We start from the raw sequence: 26,732 nt of genomic DNA, 5'->3' as shown, positions 1-26,732 counted from the left end.
GAGCGGTCACGTTTTAAGGTTTTGTATTATATTGAAAATTAAAGAATAGTAAAATATTGAGCATGAAGCCTGTCGTCTAATAGAAATTATATGTTATTTAAGCGAATTACAAGGCAAATTTAAATATGGAAGACTGTGAAGAGAAAAAAAGTAAGGCAAAGATTTTATTTCTATGCCGTAAATGAGGCAATCGCTTTTGTACAAAAAGTTTTAAATTTAGAACCGACCTCGACGGTTTGTTATTCGTTCTAAATTTAAAAGTATCTGATTTTATTTATTTTTTTAATTTGACGTATAATATGTAGGATATTGTCCAATTTTATTATTACTGAAATTTAATAATGACGATTTGCAAGACGGTGAGAGCTGAGCGACTCGTATTGAGGTCGTGACCTCGACTGTCTTGTATTGAGAACCGAAATATTTGATGTAATTTAGATAATTCCATATTAAGACTGAACGATTATTATTTCATATTTTTTTACGTTCGAAACATATGAAGCTATACAAAAAGGTAAATTTAAAATCATTGTACATAATTAAAACTATTATTCGTTTTATTACATACATATGTATTTGTAATAATTTTTATTCAAGGATTTGATATTAACGTTTGTTATTAATAAATCTACAAAAACAACTTAATTGGACGACGTGACATTGATTTATATTCGAAAGAGGTCTTATCTGTAAATGGAGAAAAATATATATTTTTTTAAAGTTATAACATGAAGTGTAAGAAACGAGAATGTTATCCAAAATCTCCTGAAATTTCTTTTGACAAATACTTTATAACAACTTATAATTTATTTAATTAAAATCTAGAGAGTAGATATTATCCATAATATTAATTTGTTTTTATTCAACAGTCACCTGGTTTCATTGTGACGTCATAGTACAACACTGCTTGCTCGTATTTGCGAAGGAAATTTTTGATACGAATAAAAGAAAAATGTATGTAGGCGTTAGAATTTAGTATGTATTTTTTTCCAATAGCCCCCTAGGATTCTATTAGTCGTCATACGTCATTACCTTGTTTTCGTTTTCTTTTATAACATAATGGAAAATATTTTTTTTCGTGCAAAACAAAATTTATTAATTTAAATAAGTGTAACGACACTTATTAGTTGTATTGAAAATTTTGGCAAATCATTTACTTGGATGTAAATATAATATAAAGAATTTTATTTTTCAATAGAACATTATGTGGGTTTGAACTGTTCTGACGATTGAGTTGTACTATGACGTCACAAGCATCTGTCATGTGTTGGGGAATGCCCCATCGGAAGTTCTATGTCTCTAATAAGTAATATGATATTGGTAACACTGTAATTCTACAGGTTTTTTTAATTCTAAATTTAATAATAATTATAGTATTTTTACTAAACCACCAAATGACGTTTATTAGTTTTTATCGTTACTATTCTATGACATTTCGTACAAAACGCTATTTAGAACGAAGATTCATATGTATGTTTATTAATTAATATAAATACATTACAAATCATATAAATCTTTTTATAATGAGGTAATTCTTGACAGATATCCTCGTGTCTATTAGCTATTCCCATATGTAAATTATTTTTGATCTAAGTTTACATTAGGTAATTGTGAGAGAGCATATAAAATAAATCATGGACGACTTTCTTTTTGTGAGCATTTTCATATTATAATAGTGTTATTTTAATATGAAAAAATGTTTATCATAAAAATGTTGAAGTTTTATATCTAAATGTATATCAATACGTGTCACGATTGCCGTTTTAAATGCTCTATGATTTCAACATAAAAATTCACTTTCATACTTCTAATTGTTTTTAGTCGAATATGGATAGAGGCTAAGTGTATTCATTGGTCTATATAGAACTGGTTGATTGTAAGGATGTTGCAAGCAAATGATTTAGAATTCATGAAACTTATGCTGCCTCATAAGTAGCGATAGACGAGTTTTGACAAATAAAAAAATATATTTTGTTATGTTAATACAGTTAGGGATGAATGCAAAAAATTTTAAATATGTAAAAGGATACATATGTTTTAGTGTGAGTTACATTGATAATAGTACTTTATTAATTTGATGAATATTTTAATTATTAAGTCTATAATTAATTTATATTGATACCGTAGATGTTTAGTGTACGATATACGTTAAAACTGACTGTTTAGTCGACGTCCCAAACTAATACTGAGGGTAAATCTTGTTCCTTACTGTCAGTAAGATGTGTTAGTAAGGTGAAGTAAACGGAATTGGAATTATTAAAGTATTATTTGTAGGGTTTTGAGATCCCAGACGAGACTTGCATATTAAAGAGTCTCAGTAAAACCAAAAAAAAAATCTATTTATATTTCATTTTATAACGTAAGTGTCAATTAGGGTGACGTAATTTGGTTTTTCGTGGTAAATTTCAATGGTTCGATCCATTAGTGATTAGATTAATAAGAAAAATGTGTACATTCTGAAGTCTGCCATTTTGAATTTATATTGACGTCACTAAACTGTTATGTGCTTCGACAGCCAAGGTGATGCGAAGCTGTCACTGGATTTGGCATCAAAGGTTCGAATTTCAAAACAAAAACATCTAAGAATGTATTTACTAAAATTTTCAGTGTTTCGATCTTTGTTAAAACAGCTCCGTCCATAGCCGTGACCCAGATACTGACCTTCATACTCAATGATAACTCAAAATCGATATTAATAATATCGATTCTTTGTAACAACGTCGCCTAGTTACGGACTTTGTAGACAAAAACCGTTATTTAATTAATTAATCGATATATAATATAATATTTTTAAACCCTGATATGTCGAGTCTGTATATATTATTTTTTTATTTCGACTCATTAAGTGATATTTAAAGTTAAATATTAATCCGTATGTATTTAATATGTAACGAAAATTTTTAAAGTCCGCCATTTTAAGTATAATTTCGTATCAAGCGTTATGTACTTGTAGGAAGTTATGCGTTCGGATACGCGTAGATTGTTTGTGGAATGCTAATTTTCCGTGTATTTCATTGTTATTAATTGATTTTTCTAGTTTAATTGTTGCATTGGATATCCTTTGTTTTCTTTTGTGTTTTTTTTTGTGCCCGTTAATTTTTTAATTCCATGAAAGGGAAGAGTGTAATTTGTTACAGGCGATGTTTTTTTTTTTTAAGTTGCGAAACGTTGTACAATTAGGTTTTAGACTTGTTTTATAAAAAACATGTTCGCTGAAGATTTCTTAGATGATTTTTAGGAATGTTCCAAAAGTGTTGTTGCATTTTGTGCTTGAAATATTTTTTTACATATTAATTGGCATTGAGCTATGTATGTATATATTTTTCGTAATAAACACTCTAATATTCTATTACATCATTTGTAAATAAGAGCCATATCGGTTGCTCTTTATTTTCGTTACCTTTTCTATTTTTTACCTGTTCGGGATTCGCTTCGTTTCGCTCGGCGGAACCGCTTCGTTCCTTAAAAATGTGCCTCAATTTCAACCGTATGTGTTTTATTATAGGGTTTAGTATGTTTTGATCGGTGTGATCTATATGAGTCAGCCGTCAGCCGCTTAATATTACCGTTGTAACTTTATACAGTCATATGTTTATTTGTTTTATTCCAACGTCGGTAGAACCTGCCGCGGTGTACGCTTCTCCTCAGGTCTTTCTAAAGAAGTTCCTTGTGTCTAAGGGTGATCGTTATTCAGTATGTATTCCGGCTGTGAAACCATGTACAGTTCGTGCCTTCTTGCAAACTATAATAAGTAGTTAAAAAACTGTTTAATAATGAATAAATATTCTACTGAAAATATTATAACTATAACCCTTCTATGATCTATCAACCGCTGCTAATATTTCTTTCCTATGTTTATGCATGTCGGTTCTATTTCAATATATATAAATATATTGCTCAGTTTAAATAACAATAGAATGATGTGTGAAATTAAAACTCCATTATAACATGCTGGCCCAGAGCCCCGTAAAGCACGACGCAGATGCTTCACAGTCCGCTGCCCCAAACCGATTCCCACAACTGTTTCCGTCACATGTCTGAACAACTATTATTCGGTTAAGTGAAAAAGCTTTTAGTGAGTAGAGGAACTTTATGTTCAGTTGAACACTTAACGTTGTGATGTAACTTAAATGCCCCTTCCCATAGTACTTGGAACGGGCATAGACAAAATTGATTCTCCCATTTTGTGTAATAAAGAGAATGCAGATCAGCTCTTGCAAAAACAAAGCGAGTTAGTCACTGTTGGAAATCAAATTAATCATAGCTTGCGGTAATCGATGAAATCAAGGTTGCAAGCTGTAACTGAATTATGCTACTTCTTTGACAATAGCTTCAAAGTACTTATGTTTTGACATTTCTACTTTTTTTTTTTCAAATATAAAAAAAAATCAACTTTACAACAGCCAGTGTCAACTTTTTTAAAAATTTTTTTTCTATAATTTATATTGAAACATTATTTTTAATAAAAATAAGAATAAAATATGTTATGACATACAACTTGAAACTACACGTCAAATCTACGGTTTATTTAATTATAAATTGGAGAATGCATACGCAATAGAAATATAACCAAACAATAAAGAAGTTTACGAACTAAATTGAAAACAAAGCATTGTTCTAGCACAATAAGCTGTACACAAACATTATTTTTATTTGCTGAGAATTACATTATGTTTAAGTTTGTGTTTATTCGCGTTCGGGTCGATGTTAAGACCGTAAAGATTATAATATATTATATCTGCACTAATTAGGTTAACGCGAAATAGTCCAGGAGCTAGTGAACGCTGAGTAACGGTCTCCCTGTAAGGTTAGAAATTTGTACTCTTACGGTATATAGAATGCTAAGAGCAGCAGCTATGACCTGGCAATCTTCAGCCCTTCACGCCATCAACCTCATATTATTTGAGTTTTAAATAAAATGAGTTCCAAAACTTGTTTTAAAGAATATTAGGATAGAGTCTATTTGTTGTATATCTTGCAAATAAGTTTAGAAGTAATTACAAATAGCAAAATTGTATGACAAGACCAGCTCCGTTTCGTGTTCAGAACAACAGAATCGATTTTAATGAATTCTACTACGGACATAGGTATATAACTCCGAAAATAATACAGTCTCTTTTAACACTTCGCATACACACACAAAGTATGACATTACTTTTTGCTTACTGTACAAAATCTTTATTCCTATATCATCTTATTTATCTTTCGTTTGTGTTTCGAAGCTCAAGTAATTTATTATTTATTGACACGTGATTTAAATGTTATGCAATAATTCCGCAACTTATATTATTATAGATACAGTCGGGTGTTATGTGTCATTTTTATGCGTGTTGTCATAATTTCAAATGTCTATATTGCGTTGATATCAATTTATCACGTACGACAGTTTTACTGTATATTATGACCGGGTAACGGCTTCTGCTAATGTCTTAATTTAAATTATATTAGTCCACCGTTCACCGTTCATTCGAAATTCAAAATATAATTCGTTCTTTTTCTTGTTCAACCTCATTCGTTCAAAGCCAGTGTTATGTTTATTATTGTTACAATATTATACCATTCGATTGACTGATGTTTAAACATTCGGATCGTGAGAAAAACTGCTCATCCTAACTCCGATGGCCCTTATTACAATTGGATAAGATTGTCTATAGCCTAGCAGAAAAAAAATCATTTAAATATAGCACTTACTTCTGTATAAATAGAGTTCAATTTATGGTTGGTTTAATAACAGTATGCAATTACGTTTTCTCTCAATTAAGGTAAATGACAATTATGGCTCTAATGTGTTAACCGGATTGCATCTGTATACTTACCAATGGTACGCATTGTCAAACTAAATACACATAGTGTAACGTTTCGTTTATCATACATAATAGTATGAATTAACTTGTTTGAGTTCTGTGAATTTGAACCCATCTCTGAGCGTTTACAAACAATTTAATTATTTTGCAAGGTTAAATATCTAGTAAGCTTAAGAATATGCGGAATTGAGATGGTTTATATACTACGAATAGTAACGATTGTGGCTAGTTCGCTTCAGCATCCGCTGATCCGCTCAAAATTTTAGATACCCGAATTTTTTTTATGAAAAATAAATACGTCTTTCAATACCGAAGCCGATTAAGACAAAGAATCTTCTAAGAGATAATTTACATGAATATAATTAAATTAAGTTGTTCCGTTTTAATATTTTTTATCTACTAAGCAAGCCCGTCAAAAATATATACTAAACATTTTTACGCGTGTAACAGTAATAGGTTGAGAATTAGTGTTCAATCATGGCCATATTAATAAAGTTGGCGTAGCAATATATAATATTACACAATATTATTCTGCTGAAGCATTTGATGATAAGAAATATTTTTAAATATCGAATACACGTTAAAAAATTAAAAAAATTATCGAAAACGAAACCTCGTCTCCATTGAGTATGATGCTGACGGTGCCGTCAAAGATTTTGTTAAAATTAGAATAACGTATAAAACTCTTGATTAAATCAGCTGCTAATATAAAAATAAGATATGTTGAACACTGAAATATATGCATCATAATATTTTGTGTCTAATTGGTCTTGTGTAACCGAGGAAGAGGAATATGGTAATTATTAATGAGGTTCCATGCAATCGGCATTCGTTCTGAAATATGTTTTGAGCGATTTATGTCACTGTTGCACATTTGACATTTGAACGTTTAGAAACATCAAGTGTCATGTGTCGTTATATATTATACATAGTGAAACACAAAAATAAATTAGTTTTATTCTCTCATATAATCTTTTTTTTATTCAAAACTCAATCCGCTATACGGATGGAGTTTTTAAAAAAATATATTATCATTTGGTTGTTTGTATAAAACTAAGCTTCGCACGCGTCTCTGCTCGCAAAACATTTACTTGTTAATTTTATTGATTTACTAATAACAGTTGTAATAATTTCAAGTGTAGTTTAGGTATCAACTGACTGGCATTTTAACTATGTCTTCAATATAACTATCAAAAAAACATAGATTATAAATTTGTTAAAATAATATTAGATTCCGTAATACGAATAATTTTAGAACGATTATGAAGCTGATATGTATTAGCTAGTTTAAGTCACAAATTTTGTATCGATGTCTGTGTGTTCATAATTGTCTTTTTATTCTATTGGAATTTATTGAAGCAAGCAAATACACTGTACATTGTTTGTCTTCATCGGATTAAATTATGAAAGCCAACGATATTCTGTTCCTATTTAACGGTTTAATTCAATGTAAAATTATCATACTAATGTAACATACTTATGTCATGTGAGGATAGGATGTATGGGAGAATATTGACTTTTGAACAATAACTACTTATTGGATCTTAGTACACTTTACTATCGTTTCATTAATATCAGCATGGGGCAGGATGATTTATACCGGGATATAATTTTGTTCATCCCATAAAAATCTTATTTGTATCCATACGAAGGAGGAGTCGCGGGCCTAAACTAGTGTTGTTATAAGGTCATGTTTATATAAGTGTAACATTAAGATTTAATTAGAAATCATTACACGTATGCATTTACATACAATTACATACAAACGTCCTTGTGGTGTGTGTGTCCGACATAAAAAAAATTTAGAAACATCACTATTAGCGGTATTGAATCGGTACGTCATAAAAAAAAAAACCGAGAATTACACAATAATTTGAGATATATGTAAATGCAAAAATTATATCTTGGTATTAATTTGAATTTAATTTAATTGATTTACGTTTGAGACGTCTACGACTCGTTACAATTTGTTTCAGTAATTTATTGTTTATTTATCTGTCGCTGGAAATTATATATCTCGAGTGGTTTCCACACGCCGAGGACGCGGTTCGTGATATTTCGTGGCTGATAGAGACGTGATAACGTTCGAGTACTGGATTCACAAGGTTTGGTCTCAACTTGGAAATAAATTGTGTGTGTTGATACACATTGCCATTATATTTGGGTTGGATATGAAAAAAAAACTTTTCATTATGAATGTTCTCATTAAATTAATAAAAATAAAATAAAATAGAGTGTGCATCAAAAATAACGTTCCAGTAAACGCATGTGTTGCGACAATTACACCCTTCTGGTGTTTCCAGAAATAATTGCTGTTTCTTCTAAAAAATATCCAGATGTTCAAATGTCAATTGTACACCTTGATGAACAGCTGACACCAGAACCCAGATGAATATGATGTACAGTTTGTTAATATTATGTACACAATATTTCTCGACAATGTTTGAATATAACATTGTTAGAAAGTACATAATTCATATATATATATTCAACTTGGTAATAACGTATAATCGAAAGAGGTCATTGGCGTAGACCGACATGAAACAATTCCTCACAGAGATCAGATCAGACCGAGATGATCAAACCAAGTGATATGGCTGGCGAACAATGCCGTCCGTGGAACCACATGCATCCGCCGCGAGCCGCTCGCTTCCTGTCTCTAATGCTTTCTGCAAACTATTATTAACCACCCCTGGTGACTTAGGGCGCTCACACACGTGCTTGATAGCAGAAACAAAAAACTGTTAAAAAAAATTACTATTATATAGAAATTTGCAGTTCGTTTGTCCTATTGTTCTTTATAATTAATTATTAATATATAGTGAACATTCAAAGATATCTCGCTTATATAAATTATATATCGTCATTGTTAGTATTGCTATTTCTTTTGAGAATTGCCTGTCAATTATACAGTCTTTACGTGCTTACATAATTATATGTTGGAAACTGAAACTAATGATTGTTTTTACTTTTATTTTATATTTAATATAAATTTAAAGCTAATAATTAAGACGCTATCTAATTAAAGTGATATTCATATTTATATTTTTAATCTGTTAGTCATATGTTTGTGGATGCATGTTATAGTCTATGCAGTAAGGTATTACATAGATACATATATATATATATATATATATATATATATATATATATATATATATATATAATGTAAAGACTGTGTTATAATATTGAATTATTCATAAATACATTAGTTATTTTCTGTTGAAATGTTTTCTTAACAAAGTTATAGTTCTAGATTATATCGAAGTAAAATGAATAAGGGGAAATGAAATAAATACATCTATTTATATAAACAAAACAAATATAAATAATATTAAAATAGACGAAATATTTAGCTTTTAAAATGTTGATGAAGTGTATTTTGGGATATTCATTTATAATTGAAGATGACACGTACGCTGTTATTAAGCTATAATAACATTCACGTGATAATTGGAGCCTTTAAATGACTAACATCGACACAGCCTCCGCCCGTAGTGATGTCACCAATGAGTCAGTATGAACCGGATTTTACGTTATTTTAAGAAATTCGCACCGGTTCTCGTCGACCTCCATACACCAAAAAGCTCATGGCCTCAAAATATTATGCTACTTTGTTTTTTTTTTTTTTTAAGGATATTCTATATTTTTTCGCATAAACCGCTAAACATATTTATATGAAACTTTCCGTCGTGTGTTTTATATAAAAAAGGTAATCTAGTAAACATTAAGCTTAAATAACGAAACGTTTTTTTGAACGATATCTCATTATAATTAAAAAATTATTTAAACCCTTCGACATTTTTTTAAGAGAATATTGCACTTAGAAAAGACCACTAGTACAACATCTGCGTTCACATCAGCTGTTCGGTAAAAATAAAAGGTCATTGAAAATTCGAGAGATAAAAAAAAAATAACTTACGGAAGTTGTGAATTGTCAAAAAGCAGGATGCGTTGGGGAAGTGAAACCAGGTGCTAAATATTGGATTACACAGATTCTTATCTTTCTGTCAGCTATATAGTTTTTTGACTAATTATGACTAACTGTATTATTGATAATATCCATGTTAACAAGCAAATATGAATATTTTAAAAAAAGACTTCTGCTTAGTACACATTCATTAAAAAAATTAACTTCAAAATCTACGTACATCTATCACTGACACACGTTGGAGTGAACTCTAGAATTGTGTCTAAATATAACGAAATACAAATTTTATGACCAGTTATATATATTAGCTAATATATAATATTGTGTTGTAATAGTTATATAAACTCGATAGATGCGACCTGTGCTTTAAGACCGATATAATCAATACAATATATCAGAATCATCGGTTACGGACTAAGAATAACAGAGATTCTAATTTTGATACAGATTCAACCATTGTTGTAAAGAATTAAAAAAAATATTCTAATAGTAGATTTACACTCGCGTACGAGTCGCGAGACGAGGCACGCGCCGAAGCACAAGGTGAGAGTGTAAATGTAGTATAATATGGGAGGCTATTATGATAATATTTATATGATGCATAATTTTTAGAAAAAGATTATGGTATGGAAATGTTTTGTGAAATTACAATCAAATTTGGTAGTTTTTCATTTTTTGTCATAGGAACCATATGACGTCACACTGAGTGTTGCCAGGGTATGTGTAAATGTCATTTAGACGAAGAAAACTTTTCGTTTCATTGATCGAATCGATTTTTATTTTATAATATTTTTGTTTTTTTATTATTTTTATATTAATGCACCTCCGCATTTATTTTAGTAATATGATCGTGTAACACGTTTTATATCATGTTGCTGTGGCAAAGAAACCTTGTCTTATGAATATGCCTGTATTCTACTATTGCTGTAACAGAACATATTTGCGAGATTATTTTATACATAGAAAAAAAAGTTACGCTCGTTATTAAAATAAATACATAAAAAACTCTTTCCAGGTTAATTAATTCATATTTATCTTATACACATATGTATTTTACATTCTCTATACTAAAGTTGTTAGTGACGCTATCGTCATATTAACATGAGGTAAGCTAAATTTTATTATGAAATTGCTCTTATGCATTAAATGGCTTACGAATGTATTTACTTACAATTGACTCATACTTGTAATGAATTCACATATATATTGAAGTGTATGGTTTAATTTTAAATAAACAGCTCATCACTGAATGCGTTTCTCTGTCTATCTCTTTCTTTGTTGCCGCTAATCTTTATAATGGCTAGACAGAGTTTGAGGGAAAATTTTACTCGCCGGTAGGTAGTTTTATAAGGAGTAACATAGACTAGTCAGTAACCGGCTTCGTATTTAAGGATAATCTCAATTTGACTGTTTTTGTTGCTCTGTTACTCATTCAATTAAAATCTGATTTTTAAAATATTTTTTATAGGAATAAAGTTGTTCTGAAGCAGTGACATTGCCATTAAGTTCGAATACTGGGTCCTCCATACATCCAAGGAAATCCCATAAAGCGTATCACCAAGTAACAGCTAGTTTTAAAAGATAACACCAACCATCGTGAGGTACCTGAAGCATCATACTCTTCATACTCATTATGATAGTGAACCAGTTTTATTACACGGCGGAGAACTAATTGTTCCTAATTATATATCAAATGATGTTTTTGACTCAATTAATATGTCGTTATTAGAAACTTTCTTCTTTAAAATTCTTTAATAAAATGAGTAAAACGTATCATTAATTCGCATTTAATATCATTCGTACTAAATATAACCTGTAAAACATTTTTCGATCTATGTAATTGGTTATTGAAAGTGACCTTATGAGTTAGTCCTTAGCAATCAAACTGTATGCTGGTCCGGTTTTGATGTAATTTAGCACACAATCGGATCTTATGTGAAACTGGATTATTGAATAAAAAATGCTGATCACTTTAAACCATATTAGTACTGATACGTATAAATCATAATGGTTCGTCATGTACTAGTTTACTCGACCAATGTTTAACTTGCTGCTTTAATAGTATTCGTCATTAACATTCCAGATAAAACACTTACTGGAATGCGGTCTGCCCGTTGAGATATATGTAGAATTGATCTAGGTATACGCTGAATAGGTGATGTAGAATAAAAATATTCACATCAAATTTCATCACGCTTATCACCTGTTCGCACTTCACACTCCATACTAACCGTATTGCGTTCCTCATTAAAATCGAATAATAGTGTGCCGTTATAAGATTTAAGAAAGGACTTAACGCTCCGTATTTAGTAACGTTAGTGCCGAATAGGACTAAGCGTAATAAATGATAAAATGGGAACTTCGTCTGTGATGTGAAGATTCATTACGATAATATATGTTTCATTTTTAAATCAAACCTTTACCTATGCATGGCTTTATATTTAAAAACTTGATCATAGATTAATTATCAAACGTGTAAAAAAAAATCTGAGCATATCATGTGCTAAATCACAATGACCGCAAATAAGGTTATTTTATTTCTATTTTAACATTTTAACATTGTGTTATGAGATCTAAGATTTTCGCGAGTTTTATTCATTTAAATGAAACTAATATATTTCGGATATACTACGCGGATTTTATTCTTTTTAAAAACTACATAATCCCGACGATTCGGTTACTTTTCAGCGACCGTGATCACGGGCAGACGAGATGCCTGCCTGCCTAGTATATCCGAAATATATTAGTTTCATTTAAATGAACATTGTATTGTTAAACATTAAATATATTTTAACAAAAAAATAATGTTCACATGGAATGTTAATGATGCTGGCCTCAAGTTTTCATATTTTATTTTCTCACAATAAGATCACGGTGGTTATTTTTATTTCATTACTTATAGTCAACTTGTTGTTCACGTATTGTTGGCAAATGTTTTTTTTTTTTTTGTAATGTTTTTGTCGACAGTCAATACCAATAAGGTTCTAGTTTGTAGAATATTTCAACTTGAAAACTTGCTTCTTTAAACCCGTATTTCTAGATGTAGCGCTGAGTGAATGTCAATCTATATTTGATTATTGAAGTCATTAAGTTAATGTGTCAATAGTTCTTATATATTTTCGTCAAGTTAATACCAAGATGATAATGGCATTACTGTAATAATCAATGAATAAAATTATTTAGGCTATTATATTTTTAATTCAACATGAAATTTTTTTTTTTATCTACAGCAAATAAATAACTTGAAATCAGTGTCGTCTTGTAAATATACAAGACTAAGTGCACACGCGATACACTGTGAAGTTTGTAAGGAAAGGCTTTTTTTTTTTTTTTATAGTGAAGAAATATTTAAAAAAAAGGTTGGACTTACAGTGGACGTGTTTTTAATGTGCGTGTATGACAACTAAATAGCATGTATGCAAATTAGCATGCACGTGCATACATCATAAATGTACTCTATGTAATGATTTCAGTCTCAACGGCTACTTAATTCTGTATATTTGTTAAGTCCTCACAAAGAAGTGTCCTCATCTGTTCTGGTGGTACGTTTGTCGTCTCTAAATAACCAGCTAAATGTCTACATTCTTTCTACATATATGTAAATATCGAAATCTAGGTTTCGTAATTATCATTTAAATCTTATATTAAGTGCTTTCCTAAAAAAAATCAACGGACATCATCAGGCAATTGTACAATATTTTGTTCTTGTTGACACTTCTAAATAAAAAGTTCAAACTAATTTAATTATTATCCTTAAAATGCTCCAATATATACTCTTGAATACTTCTACAGTTTGTGTGATCAATAGACAAAATCTTTGTTTCATATGTCACATTTTAAAACCTAATCTAACGTTCAAATTAATATGATATGTCCATACTATTATCAACCTATCGGCTACGAATGGTGAATTTGACGCAACGCTAATAAAATAGTATAATAAAAAAGGTTCTTAACCCGTACCAGCAAGGTGTATTTTGCAATATTAAATCAGCGTTCGTGAGAATGATCGAGTTAACAATAAAACTGGGTCAGGCGAAAGTAATTTGTCTGGAATAAACGGTGTTTTCAAATTCCGATATTATATTGTATAGGATTTAAATATGAATAGGTTTTAAAAAAAAATAATATTAATATTAGTGGTTTTAAATTAATATCAAAGTATGAATTAATTGATATATAACCTGTTTTGTTGATTTTGTAATATAAGAAAGTATTCTTTTTAATAATTATTATATTTATCATCTGTTAGATTAAATAAACCTGTCTAGCTTGTCAAGTCAGTCGTAGCTGGATACAATATATTAAAAAAAAAAAAAAATAGGTAAACATAAACTAGGATTAAATTATTTGTTTTTCTCTTATATATATAATTATATGGTTTAATTGAAGACTAAGCGACATTTAAGTCTTATTTTTAGCAAACAGACAAAAAAAAAACCTACCAGTTTTGATGTAATTATCCCATATAATCACGTACGTGTTTAATGGAAATATTTTTGTATATAGACTTTTTAATTTTATTTACTGTTACTGGTCTATATTTAAATAGTTGAACAACTATAGTAAGTACAGAGACGGCGTACTGCGGCGGATTCTCCATTAGGGAAGGCGCTTTATAACCACTCAATCATTTTAATGGTTCAAAGAAAGTCTCGTGAGACACAGCCTCCAGCTGATACGGAATGACGTCGGGTGGACGCCATTTATCCAGTAATTATCATTTCCATCTAAATGAAAGTTTTAAACATTTCTTTGGATCAATTTTGAAATTAAAAACAAACATAAGTAACTACATTTCTATTAAAGCGTATTTCATATATACTATTCTGACTTGCATCTTGTAATTATTTTTTTTATATTTTAAATCTAAAGCAAATGCGATAATAATAGTCAATGATCCAATTTTGACAGTAAACAGCTGACTATAATTAATTAAATTTTTTATAGCAAATTATTATGTAAAAATATTGTTCGCATTAAAATTAATGTTTATTATTCACGCTGCGTTTTGTTATTTCAGTAAAACACAGAGAGCATTAATTTCTGTTCACGTAATTTACGTTGTAATATATGTGTCAGTGTAAGTAAGGATCACAAAATAACTATTATATATTGGAAGTGAAAGATGCAATACATAAGCATTATGTAATATGGAGATGTGTGTATGTTTGTTTATGCATAAATTACTTGCTTGCAACAACTCGATTTTCACTTTGGCACTCATAAGCAATACATTTATTCAGATATTTATATATGCTATGCAATTTTGTGGTGCAATTCGTTTGTTTGATTCACACTGACAATCGTTTTCACGCGGCTTCGGTTGCGTGATGTTGATGTTTAAGATTTCATTAAGTATTTTTTTTATTCCATCTAATAAATAGCTGTTTGATATTCATAGATAAGACAGATATTATCTAATTGCTAAATGTCAATAGCTTTAACATATATTTTTTATTATTTATAGATAATAAATTAGTTAAGCAATCAGACAGATTTTATTTCAACGTTACTTATAACAAGATCGATTATTCTAGAACTAGATGCCGGTTAACAATAAGTTTCTTAGTTCCTAACGCGTCTTCGTAACCATTTAATTTACGACATGTTATGTGATAAAACAGATCTTCTGTCTAATACGTAACGGCTTTAGTAAATAGCGTTCAAGTCAGGAGTTAAGTTTAGCGTCTATTAGCTATAACGATCTATGGCCTTCGAAGTTTTCTGACCTGGATTCAGTTAGAATGGATGGATATTTTTTTGTGACATAACTCTATATTTTATAGCTTTGTTATGACTTTTCCGTATGCGATATTATCACGGAACTTTTACGGAACAGAAACAACGAAATTGCTTCGCGAAGAACGCGAGGTAGCGGACATTGAGAGATAAGGGAAAATTCTCTGTCATATAGTTGGTTTATGTTTAGTAATTATTTTAGCCAGTATGAAGATGCCCCAATGTATACACGGCTTTACGTTCCTTATAAAATATGTTCCACATTCGTTTGTGACTATGAAATGAAAAGAATGCCGTCCGCATTTCCGCTAACCATGTTAAGATACGGTCCAAATAGGCTGCTGCGTAAAAACATTAATTCGTGATTGTATAAAAACGGAATATTTTCCACTAAATTCCATAGTCACCGAGATTTCCCATTTGCTCTGTTTCTCTCTGCCAGTTTAAATTGGACTTTCAAATCGATAACATTGATGTGAAATTATTTTATAATATGTGTGAATATCTGTTACGTTGTAGCTCACAAACTGCCGATTCCTAATGAAACTTCACAGTAGTTTAGATTATATAAAATTTAAATTATATACTTCAAAAATATGCGAGCCTTTTTCATTTATTTTAATTTGTTATCATAACAGTGTTCAGTGGAATATATAACGACTTGAAACTACGAAGCGTATCCAGCTATACGAAACCGAATTAAATCATGGTGGTCTTAATGAGAAAGGAAAGTTTGCATGTACTTGACATCATTGAAGTATGTTTTAAATTTATTTAGTATCTTCTTTGTATTTATAAAATAAATTACGTCTTGACGTCTTGGAAATTAGAAACAGCTATATATTATATATATAACACAGGTATCGTCATATAGGAAAATATTTTTTTTTCTTTCACACAAATAAATTATTTATTTTAAATAGTTTAAGATAAAAGCCAAATAAACTTACACGTGTCCGACAAATGAATTACATTTGTAATAAAAACACGTTATGTATGAAACAGAAGTACAGTTACAGATAATAAGATTTCTAATATACAAAATTTCTGTGTGAATTCAAACAAAACCATATTGTTATGATTTCACTCCATAAGCGTAAATTACCTGATAACTTCCTGCCAATGTAAATTAAATAATAGTAAGATGTAATTCAACCAAAAAATATATACAACCGTCATAGTTAAGCCTTCAAAGTGTAGAGCAATGTAAGAAGTGATGAATTATATGATATAGTGTCGCAACTGTGTTATCCAACTGAATAAAATCTTTGCAATACGAAGCAGAGCAAACGCTGGAGGCGTTCGTTGATCTGATCTGTATAGCTGTATCTGTATAACTCTTCTCCAACATTAACTGCGGTTGTACCCCAATGATATCACATACGTCTGGCATGTTACAGCAGTCGAGAAAAAGCTTTGTTTCGTACATTTTGTCACAATACATTCCCATAGTTTTTCAAACTCACATACAATTATGACGGTTGCAAAAAAAATCTAACAAGGAAATTATTCAGATCAGAGTTAACGCAATTGTTTGTTTTTTGTTATAGCTGATGACTCTCGCTCTCTATAACAGATCGATTTCCCACCTCATTGTCGGTCTGTTCTGTCACAATACTCACATCCTGGACTCTGTTTGATATAACAATAAAACAAACATCAATTTTCAATAATTATTATCATAACATCCCGTGTGTTTGATATTTGCATACGTCTTTGGGATCCGTTACCTCGGGCGTATATTTAAATATTTCCACTCAATGTTTGGTTATCTTCGTCTCATAATATTCCATTTGATTGATGTATATTCTGCTAATATCATTTCATATACAGTATATTAACAGTCATTGTTAGTTCTATGGAATGGTAACATCATAGTTGTATACAGCCGTTTGCTTCACGGTAGAAAGCTTTAGGTTACTTACCTCACTTTTCAAACTACACTAACCTATACAAGCCTTAGTTGTGAATGTGAAATTGCAATGAATGTTTGTCTGTTTATTCTCATGGGCGTGTTGAAACACAATGGCCGGTTTTTACGGAAATCACTGCCGTTGGCCAACGATCGTGTGACCTTTAGCCTGTAGTCCAAATCACGAGAGATGTGTCTCGATCTTGTTTATATTGTTTGTTTATTTTTAATAAAGATAATATTATTTTTATATGATTAATTATATAGACGTCATTCAGAGAGAATTTCTTTACTATAAAAAAGAATAATTCTGGTCCAATTCAGAGGCATCTCACAATCTCTATCTGAGATTAAATTCCTTCAAAATTCAATCACGTATCTCCGATAACCGAACCGACCTCCTATAGGACGTGATAATGGCCGCCTATTTTACTCAACGAATTTCAAAACACCAAGTGTTTCGAACATTTGTAACTTTTTAAATATTTTTCCGTTTCCCTTTTGTTTAAGGACATTACAGTTTGTTTTTATATACCGTGTTTTACTTTAAACATATTATTACTAAGGTCAGTGGAGTCCCTCGTAAGTAACTGCAATATATGCACCAACTTTTATGGCTGGAGGAGTAGCCTAAGCCGAGCTGTCGAATGTCATAGAATGTAGAATATTGAATAAAATATATTATAAGTCGCTCAAAATTTAATAATTTATTCACTGTATAAAAAAACATCCAGAACATCATAACTTGGGGCTTATTTTATTACGTTAGATCGCTATCAGAATTAGCCTTAATGCAAGTTACAATGGTCATTAATGCGACGTATCTAGGACATCCTAAACGAAAGCGAGATGGACTTGAGATTATGAAAATTTACGTTTTAATTGTTCGTCTTACATTTTATAAGTGAATAACATGGGCAAAAGATTCTAGAAGAGGAAAATTATAACATTAAGACTAGAAACGATTTAATTCGAAACTATAAGTATTTTATTATTCTACAAGTAATCGTATAACTAAGCAAATTATTCTTATTTGATTAAAATACTTAGCATATAATATTACTGTTTACTAGGTATTTGTTTTTTATACAGTTGAAGTAATGGATTTTCTTAATCGAGCAGAGGTTGTGCATTTTATGAGGACGACCTTGAACGTGTGTTTCGTCATTGAAGATATGGTATGCATGACATATATGCAGAAAATATATAACCTTATTCTGAAATGTGTCCCCATTGATTCTTGGCATATTCATTAAACCCTCACATACACGCTAAGCAAACTTAAATAAACTACTTTGCTTACCCAATTGCCAATAAACATTTGGTTTTTTAATTAAATCAATTAAATTTTTTTGCTAATGAGTAAGCCGTCGATATTCGTGAAGCAATCTTTATATGAAAAAGGCGTGTTGGTTTCAATATTTATAAATCAAGAATGCCTTCACAAGTTTCGCTGAAAATTGGTAGAGATAGCAGACCCTGGAAGGACATGGAATACTTTTCACTGAATCTAAAAAAGAAAAAACTACATATATTGATAAAATACCAAATGTTCTTATTTACTGCCCTCTACTGAGGAACAGAGTTCGCCCTGTCTACATTTCTAATTCTGAAACTAACGCGGACGAAGACAAAAACTAGTACACTTAGGAATGATTAATATAAATCTAAAATTTTCTATCTATCTGTCTAACTGATAAGCTATTTAATATGTACTTATCTTTATATCGTAAATAGAAATAAAGAACAAGTTAAATGTCAATGTATCTATGAACATGGGTTGGTTAGAAAAGACGCCACGTCTTTATTGGTTAACCTACACTATTAACAGCATCTTGGAAAACGGTTTATTTTTACACTCAATTACGTTATTAGTAATGAAAACTCACAATTAAAATGTCCGGTAGATCACACGTGATAACTGCAAGTTAACACGTTTGCCGCGACGCTTGCGTGAACCTGAGATGAAAATTAATATAGAATATGTAATAGATTACGCAAACTTAACAGTTTTAAAACAACCAGTTAATGAAATCAATAAAAATTTTATAAAACTCAAATCAACTCCAATGATTTAATTGTATATTCACGATTATATTTGCAAGCATACATACGCCTAAAATGCCTTTTGGAATGAGCTCGTAACGTCACAAATACAGCTTCGTATCTATGCAAAGAAAATATCTTTCATGTGAAAACAACCGCATCATTATCGTTCCATCCGTTTGAGAGCTACGATGCCAGATTAAGAACACAAAGATACACACACAGAAATCGAAACACACACATAGTATCTCTTTTTTGTGCTGAGTGTTAAATTATTATATGTATGTATATAATCTGATAGCATAAGATTAATTTGATATGCATATAAAAAATCAAATACTTCATACAAATAAAAATAAATCAATATTATTGTCGAGTTCTAAATAATGTTACCTAAAAAGTAAGTGAAAGTGAGGCAATAGTGATACGTCGTGGGAATTAATATGCGACACGTATAGATTGGGAGTTAGATTTCAAACTACCTAACACTAGCCATTGGACGCGGTTTTGTCTGTTCGCAAATATTCCATATATAATGGCATTCCGATTTATTATATGTCGTATATTTATAATTTAATAATACTAAAAATTATACTTTTTATTCTGAAATATTTATTGATTTTTTTTCGTATATTATTCCAGCTTTAGCGAGTGACTTTAATGGTGACGCCATATTTGATGACGTTCTCATAAAATAATTACTATGTTAAAAATTCATATTTAGATTAATTTATACCAAATAGATTTTGTAAGGCACCTTTCATTTTCCACTATGCATTACGCATTCGTCCCTGTGGAACCATAAGAGATATTGTAACCGTGTTTCCAATACTGTGCGCATGCGCATCGTAATACCACTGATGCCACAAGTCGAATAAATACTCATCAAGTAAATTGTAATCGCGTTTTCGCCTTATTTACAAATATGGACTATATTCCAGGAATTACCTTTCAAATATCTTCGATTCCAGATGTGCAATTTGGAATTTTATGTAAATTTAGGAATGTTTAGTGTAGAAAATATTAACGAAGCGAAATCTTAAAAGAACTACCTCGATAAAAATTAGCTTAGATCAATTGCGAACTATTCTTTTGTTGGAAAATATTGTAGTACTAGTGAATAGAAAAAGGAAACTTGTTTACTTCTATTACATGTATTTTCTTTTATTAATAATAATAATGTATACAATTAAACAATAGTTTCTTGAAAGTCGCTTTGACGGTATAAGGGCGTAAATATATTATGGTAACATCTGTCTGGGACAATTATATTTTGAATAACTTACTTTCAATTATTTAAAAAATCAGATAGGTATTTTTATTTATTTAAATACAGCGGTTTATATCCTTGTGTGACTGTGTTAAGACTTACAAAAATAATAAACATCTGAAGGCAACAATTGAGAACAGTTCGTCGAATATTTTTGTATTGTTTTGTAAACATTTTGTCCAAAGTGGGTCATATTTGAGTGGACAGTAATGACAAGCGAGCGGCCGGTATTTGAAGGACGTTCGATAGCTTTATAATCTTTAATATACCCTTAATATCCTTTTATAGTTAGATGTTGCGAGCGGAAGTTGAAACCTTCGGACCACTTGCTTTCCCGCTAACTTACTCACTCGCTTCGATCTAACGACAAGTGTTATTACTTATAATATAATTTCTAAAGTTTTTAAAATGTTTATTTGTGTAGTTTTTTCTGCGCCGACATCACTGTCTGTTAGTATTGAGCAAATAGGTCAATTCATAAAACTAGTTGCTCGAAATATTGTTGATGGCGTAAAAAAGATTACGAATATACCAAGTGCAATAAACGCGTTGCCGACTCCTTAACAACGAACCGGCTGGAAGTGTGGACGAAATGATTGAACAAACCTAATAACGGATTAACTATTAAAAACGATGTTAAATAGGCGCAGTTTACTGTAAGGTTACTGGAAGCGGAATGGGGTCGTTGTCATGAAAAAAAGTTCAGTTCACACTGACGGATACAAAAGAATTGCGAGAAGATGTACGCTATTGTTTGTTTACAAGAATCAAGAAAATAAGCCACTTTACATCAACTCCATGGTTCACATATCCACGAGCATCCAGGTCACGTCGATGGTCCTTATCTCGGTGTGATAGAGATCACATCTGCATGCAGTCCAATTTGTTTTCTCGTGTCATGTCATAACTTTCATTTATCTTGTCGGATATCACGAACAATGGATCGGTAACGTGCGTTATTTATACTTTTTTGTTTCACATAATAAAACCGATTTCCTTATTACAGTCACATATCACGATGACTTACTAATTGTACAGAATACAATCTTTATTTTTTACATATCTATGTAAATTTCACTATTTGGTAGTAGTATATCTTATATCGATTGTCATGACTTAAAATTACTGTTACCTTATAAAGTTCGAGTAATTTTAACTTTTATGGTTCATTTGGACACGGTTAGCTACAAATCTTTTAAAGGCATCTCAGAATTAGAGGAACGCAAAGCGATCTAATCGCTAAATAAAACCTTATTTTACTTGTATGAAAAATATAATCAAAAATATTCTCGCAATAGAATTATTGCTTTTTTCAATGTGATTTTCAAAATATTCTCGAAACTGTACACAATGTGGTTCTTATCAATTGATTGGAACAAAAAATTGCAGCGTAACAAGTGAGTTATGCATACCTATTAGTGTATTAAATATATTTATACACAAGAAAACGATAACATAATAATCGCGTTTCAGGAATAATGAGCAATAAAACCATATAACAAATAACACAAACACAGACGTTATTTATGTTATAAGTTTACACAAATGTACATCAAACAATGTTATTAATGCTTCAGCTAAAACGTAATGTTTTAACACTATATGGATATTAATTTGTTTTTTGGATTTCATATTTACACAGTTTGCAGATATTGAATACATTTTATATCGATTGTTCAAAAATAATTCATTTATTTGAAAATCGAATGACGCAAATTTATAACGTGCTTGTTGCCATTATTAAAAAAAAAATACTTTTTTTTTTAATCTTAAGTTTAACCAAAGTAGCGCGTGTTGAATAATATTATGCTCATGAAAATTTAATCTTATATGATTTTTGAGAAGAATCAAAGCTTATAGCGATTTAAGATTTATTTATATAAATTGTTGTTTCAAATCTGTATCTTTTATTAGGAGTTGGAGCAAGAAAAGCATCTCCTGCGACGACGTTTGGACACCGAGCAAGGGGAATACGAAGCCAGGCTTGTGGAACTTCAGAATGACATCAAAGAACTCACCGCCAAGATCGACTCCAAGGACAATTCAGTTAAACAAGTGAGATCTTTTATTAATGCATACATAAAATAATATAAAAATTAATTGAATAATGTTCATAGATACGTCAGGCTATACAGAGGAATTTAATACGTCTTAAAAACTAAATCTAAGTATCGCATGTTATATAACGTAATAGTCTCGCGGCTTCATCTAGCTGGTTCTTCTTCATCTATCAAAGTTATTTTCTTTCATACGAAGTTTCATCGAAATGGGTTTATCAGTTTACATAGACTTGATATGTAATGCAGACCTTGCTTTATCATTCCTAATAATTGATTAAATATGTTTTTTTACTATCATCCTTCTGATATTGTAAATGTCAGGTTTGTTTCTCTCCCAAGCAAAAACTACTTCACAGATCTTGACGAAACTTTACAAAAAAATTAGATTAGACATAAGAATAGGATGTAGCATATAAATTTCCAAGAAACTCAGTGTGGTTAATGCCTAATTGAGACATAGCATGATGTCACGTGGCACAGACTATACATAGTTGTCGGTGACAGTTGCTTACCATACACATATGTACATCGTTTCAAAACGCTTTATGTTATATCTGTGCTTGATTCCGTAGTGACGTAATCGCAGACAAAAATAAGTAGCGAAATACGAAATTAAACTTTATATGTAATAATCGAATGATTAATTTCGTACTGAATATTATTTTTGAATAGGCTTTAGACTGTTTGAATTCCATTGTGGCCGATACGCCCGAGGGCGGTTGTAGAATAGCTCAATACAGTTAGTTAGACCTTTTCACATGAGAACATGACCTTATATAATGAAATTTAATTTATATTCTGTTTTTCCAAAGAAAAATTAGAAGTGGAGCAGTGGTTGGTATAATGCTCACATTAATTAACGTTCAGGAGTAGTTTAGGTTTTGGCATGTCATGAAATAATCGTTTCCGAACAAGATGGAGGTCAGTGCAATGACCTCGAATGTCCAATACAGCGTTTATAGGATACCTTTGAATCATCACGATCCGATTTGGTATATTGGATTTTTTTTTGTTTCTAATAAATAAAATGACAACTATTTTTTGTTTGTACCAGATCGAACGCAAAGGAATCATTTACTGGTATTATCATTAAATCAATTATAGCTAAATAGTTTATGTGGAGTGAGAGTATAATTGAAGTTAGGTAGAAATCTTATGAGATTTTCCTAGGCATTGCTTGCTCAGACGTCTTTGTTACTAACGTACCTACTATTAAACTATCCAGTTAGAGTAGCGGAATGCTTTCGAGACCAGTTCTTAAACAGTTTCCTATCGAGTTTATATAAATACATAATTACGATTGGAAACGTGGACACGTGAAAACTTATGGTAGGGGTATTTTAGTGAAGGTCAGAATTGTTGTGAGAATATCGTACTGTAAAGGCAAATATTACGTACGTATGATTTTTACTAAACCTTTTCTTAACTGATAATTAATCGAAATTATTCTGTCATACAAAATAGAATTGCAAAGACATAAGAATTGCATGTATAAATTTAATTAATTTTAACTTATTATTTTGCTTATAAGAAAATAATTTGATAAAAAATATCCTCATTTTCAACGTGATAGTGAATCAGGAATTTCATCACATTCAACACCTGTGTCACGGCTCTCCAGTCACGTTCACGAAGCCGCACAATCTAAGTACTTTTCGTCTGATCCTCGCAAATGTTTCTAAAAAAAAAACAACTTTTTGTTAACGAACGTATCAAAACGTGTCGGATTAGGCGACTCGTGATATTGGTTATATGGCGTATATAATAAATAATAATACAATATTTCGCTAACCACACACACCTATTTATTGACGAATGTTATGTTTAAAACTCTTTAAGAAAAAATACGATTAATTTTGTTTGATTTTTAAACAGAAATATATCAAATACGTCGTTAACCGGGTTTTGCCACTCATAATTCTAAATGTATTCTGAATTTGCTTATTTATTTCACAATTCCTATTCGAAATCTAGCCGCTGCAGTCATTATAATTTATATAAACAATTTTGTTACGAATGGAAAATTTATCGTTAAATTACGAGTGATGAAGAATAAATTTCCTTTTAGTTTTGCTTTAAAAGAGAAGTTTTTGTTTTTCTTTCATTACATCACAGCGTTTTTGTAAATATGTGTTGCGATTTTATATATATATATATATATATATATATATATATATATATATATATATATATATATATTAATTGACATTGAATTGAAAGCATTTTAAAGTATAATTTGAAAATTTTTAAGAACTGATCAGATCACATTTACATAGCTAAATTTTAATGACATTTTCTTGTTCCCTCATTGCTTTGTATTTCTCTACATATTCTTGATAACGCTCCCAAAAAGAGAATCATGCACAAGTACAAATCCCAAATAGCCCGATCAGTATTCTCCTATCACCTAAACTATTAAAACTTAGAAATAAAAAAATGTCCAAATTTATTTTAGGTACAAAAGTAGGGTTTCCTTATTGAGCTTAAGTGTCGATTTATATCAAGCCATATAAATACATCCTTCAAACTTCTTTTATTCGCCAAGGTGATTTACAAATAAAGGCGAGCGCACACTATAGTTTTTTCAGTGTGATCATGTAAAATTGGACTCTCAATAAATTATATAATGGAGTCCATTTAATAAACAAATGTTGTACAGGAATTAACAATGAAAAACATTTAATATGGAAAAGCAACGATTCAGTGAAGTTAGGCTTACAAACTGTCTCGTTTGTCCACGAGCTCTATGATGTGACTATGATGTTAGCGAACTAAATCACACATCTGTATGTAGATTTCAAACAACTCTCATCAATTATTAAGAACGATGAGGTCACGTGTAGACGGCTTGCATTTACTTACAACTTTGCTTACAAAAAGATAGGTACATTCGTTTTATGGAAATATATAATTTTTACACGTGTAATCTAATAAAAAAAAAATATCAAAAATTTTCGATCCATTTACATATGTTTCGAGACGTGACCGACATTGATTTTTTATTAATAAAGCAATCAGATATGAAAAAGTCGTATAAAAAATTAACTTTATCGATCGTTTCAAAAAGTCAGAGGTGGGTCAGAATGGGGGCGCTCATAATGTATTGCTGGTCGCCTTGACGTCAGAATAAACAAACAATTCCATGAAATCTAGCGTTGTAAATATATCCCTGAAAGCGCTATCAAGGTCGCCGCCCCCACCATTAATTACTTTACAACTATACTACAAGTACACCTATACAAACCCTGCTTCAGCTGACGCAATACTGAATGATAATGGCTGCGTTCCTGAAATTAAAAAGCGTTTTATATTAATTATATATCAGCCCCCGGATAAGAACTAAGTAGAAGTTTTCAGTATTAGAGACGGTCACTTCCGACGGTTGCTCAACATCCACCACATCCCATTGTCAACATTCGCTAATCGGACATGATCATTATGTTTTTATGGTAATCGGTGAGGTTTCGGGAAATGACCACGGTCACTATGAAGACTCGTTTTTGTTGAAAATGTCAAGGACCTCCCGTCACTGCTATGTAATAAACTAAAGTGTTAAATTATATGACTTTCCCGTTCAATTCACCCTTACTACGATGCTTTAAACCAAATGTAAATGACACTGTATCTCCCTCACTCCTGTCAATCTATAATCATAGCATTAGTATTTTTGAGATTGTATATCAATTTTAATGCGACTGTCCTTACAAACAATACTACCAAATTATCCATGTTTATGCTTTACAAACGATCCCATAATATTTTTCTAAGCCCGTCATCCTGTCCTCGTAGAAGCATCGATAATAAAGATTTTATTCAATATTTAATTGTAAAGGAATGGATAATGTTGTATTGCAACACTTGGCATTGTCACTCGACGACCTTCTGCATCTAGAAAAACCGTTTCGCAAATATTTCCGATGCTATTTCGAACCTTAATTCGCTACACTACGAACTGTTTTTGCAAGAT

General features: G+C 30.6%; 1 protein-coding gene across 1 annotated transcript in view; it reads left to right on the top strand.

The window, feature by feature from the left end:
• The window catches only part of LOC116777238 (bicaudal D-related protein homolog), a 41,354-nt gene that overhangs the window by 5,247 nt on the left and 9,375 nt on the right, over nucleotides 1-26,732 (top strand). Inside the window, exon 2 of the mRNA XM_032670668.2 lies at nucleotides 22,620-22,760. Within this exon, the coding sequence (XP_032526559.2) occupies nucleotides 22,620-22,760 (141 nt within the window). The remainder of the gene's footprint in view (nucleotides 1-22,619; nucleotides 22,761-26,732) is intronic.

The sequence above is a fragment of the Danaus plexippus genome, chromosome Z (assembly GCF_018135715.1).
Source record: "Danaus plexippus chromosome Z, MEX_DaPlex, whole genome shotgun sequence".
NCBI lineage: Eukaryota > Metazoa > Arthropoda > Insecta > Lepidoptera > Nymphalidae > Danaus > Danaus plexippus.
Note: the sequence above shows the minus strand (reverse complement) of the source record. Positions and strands in the feature narration are given on the sequence as shown.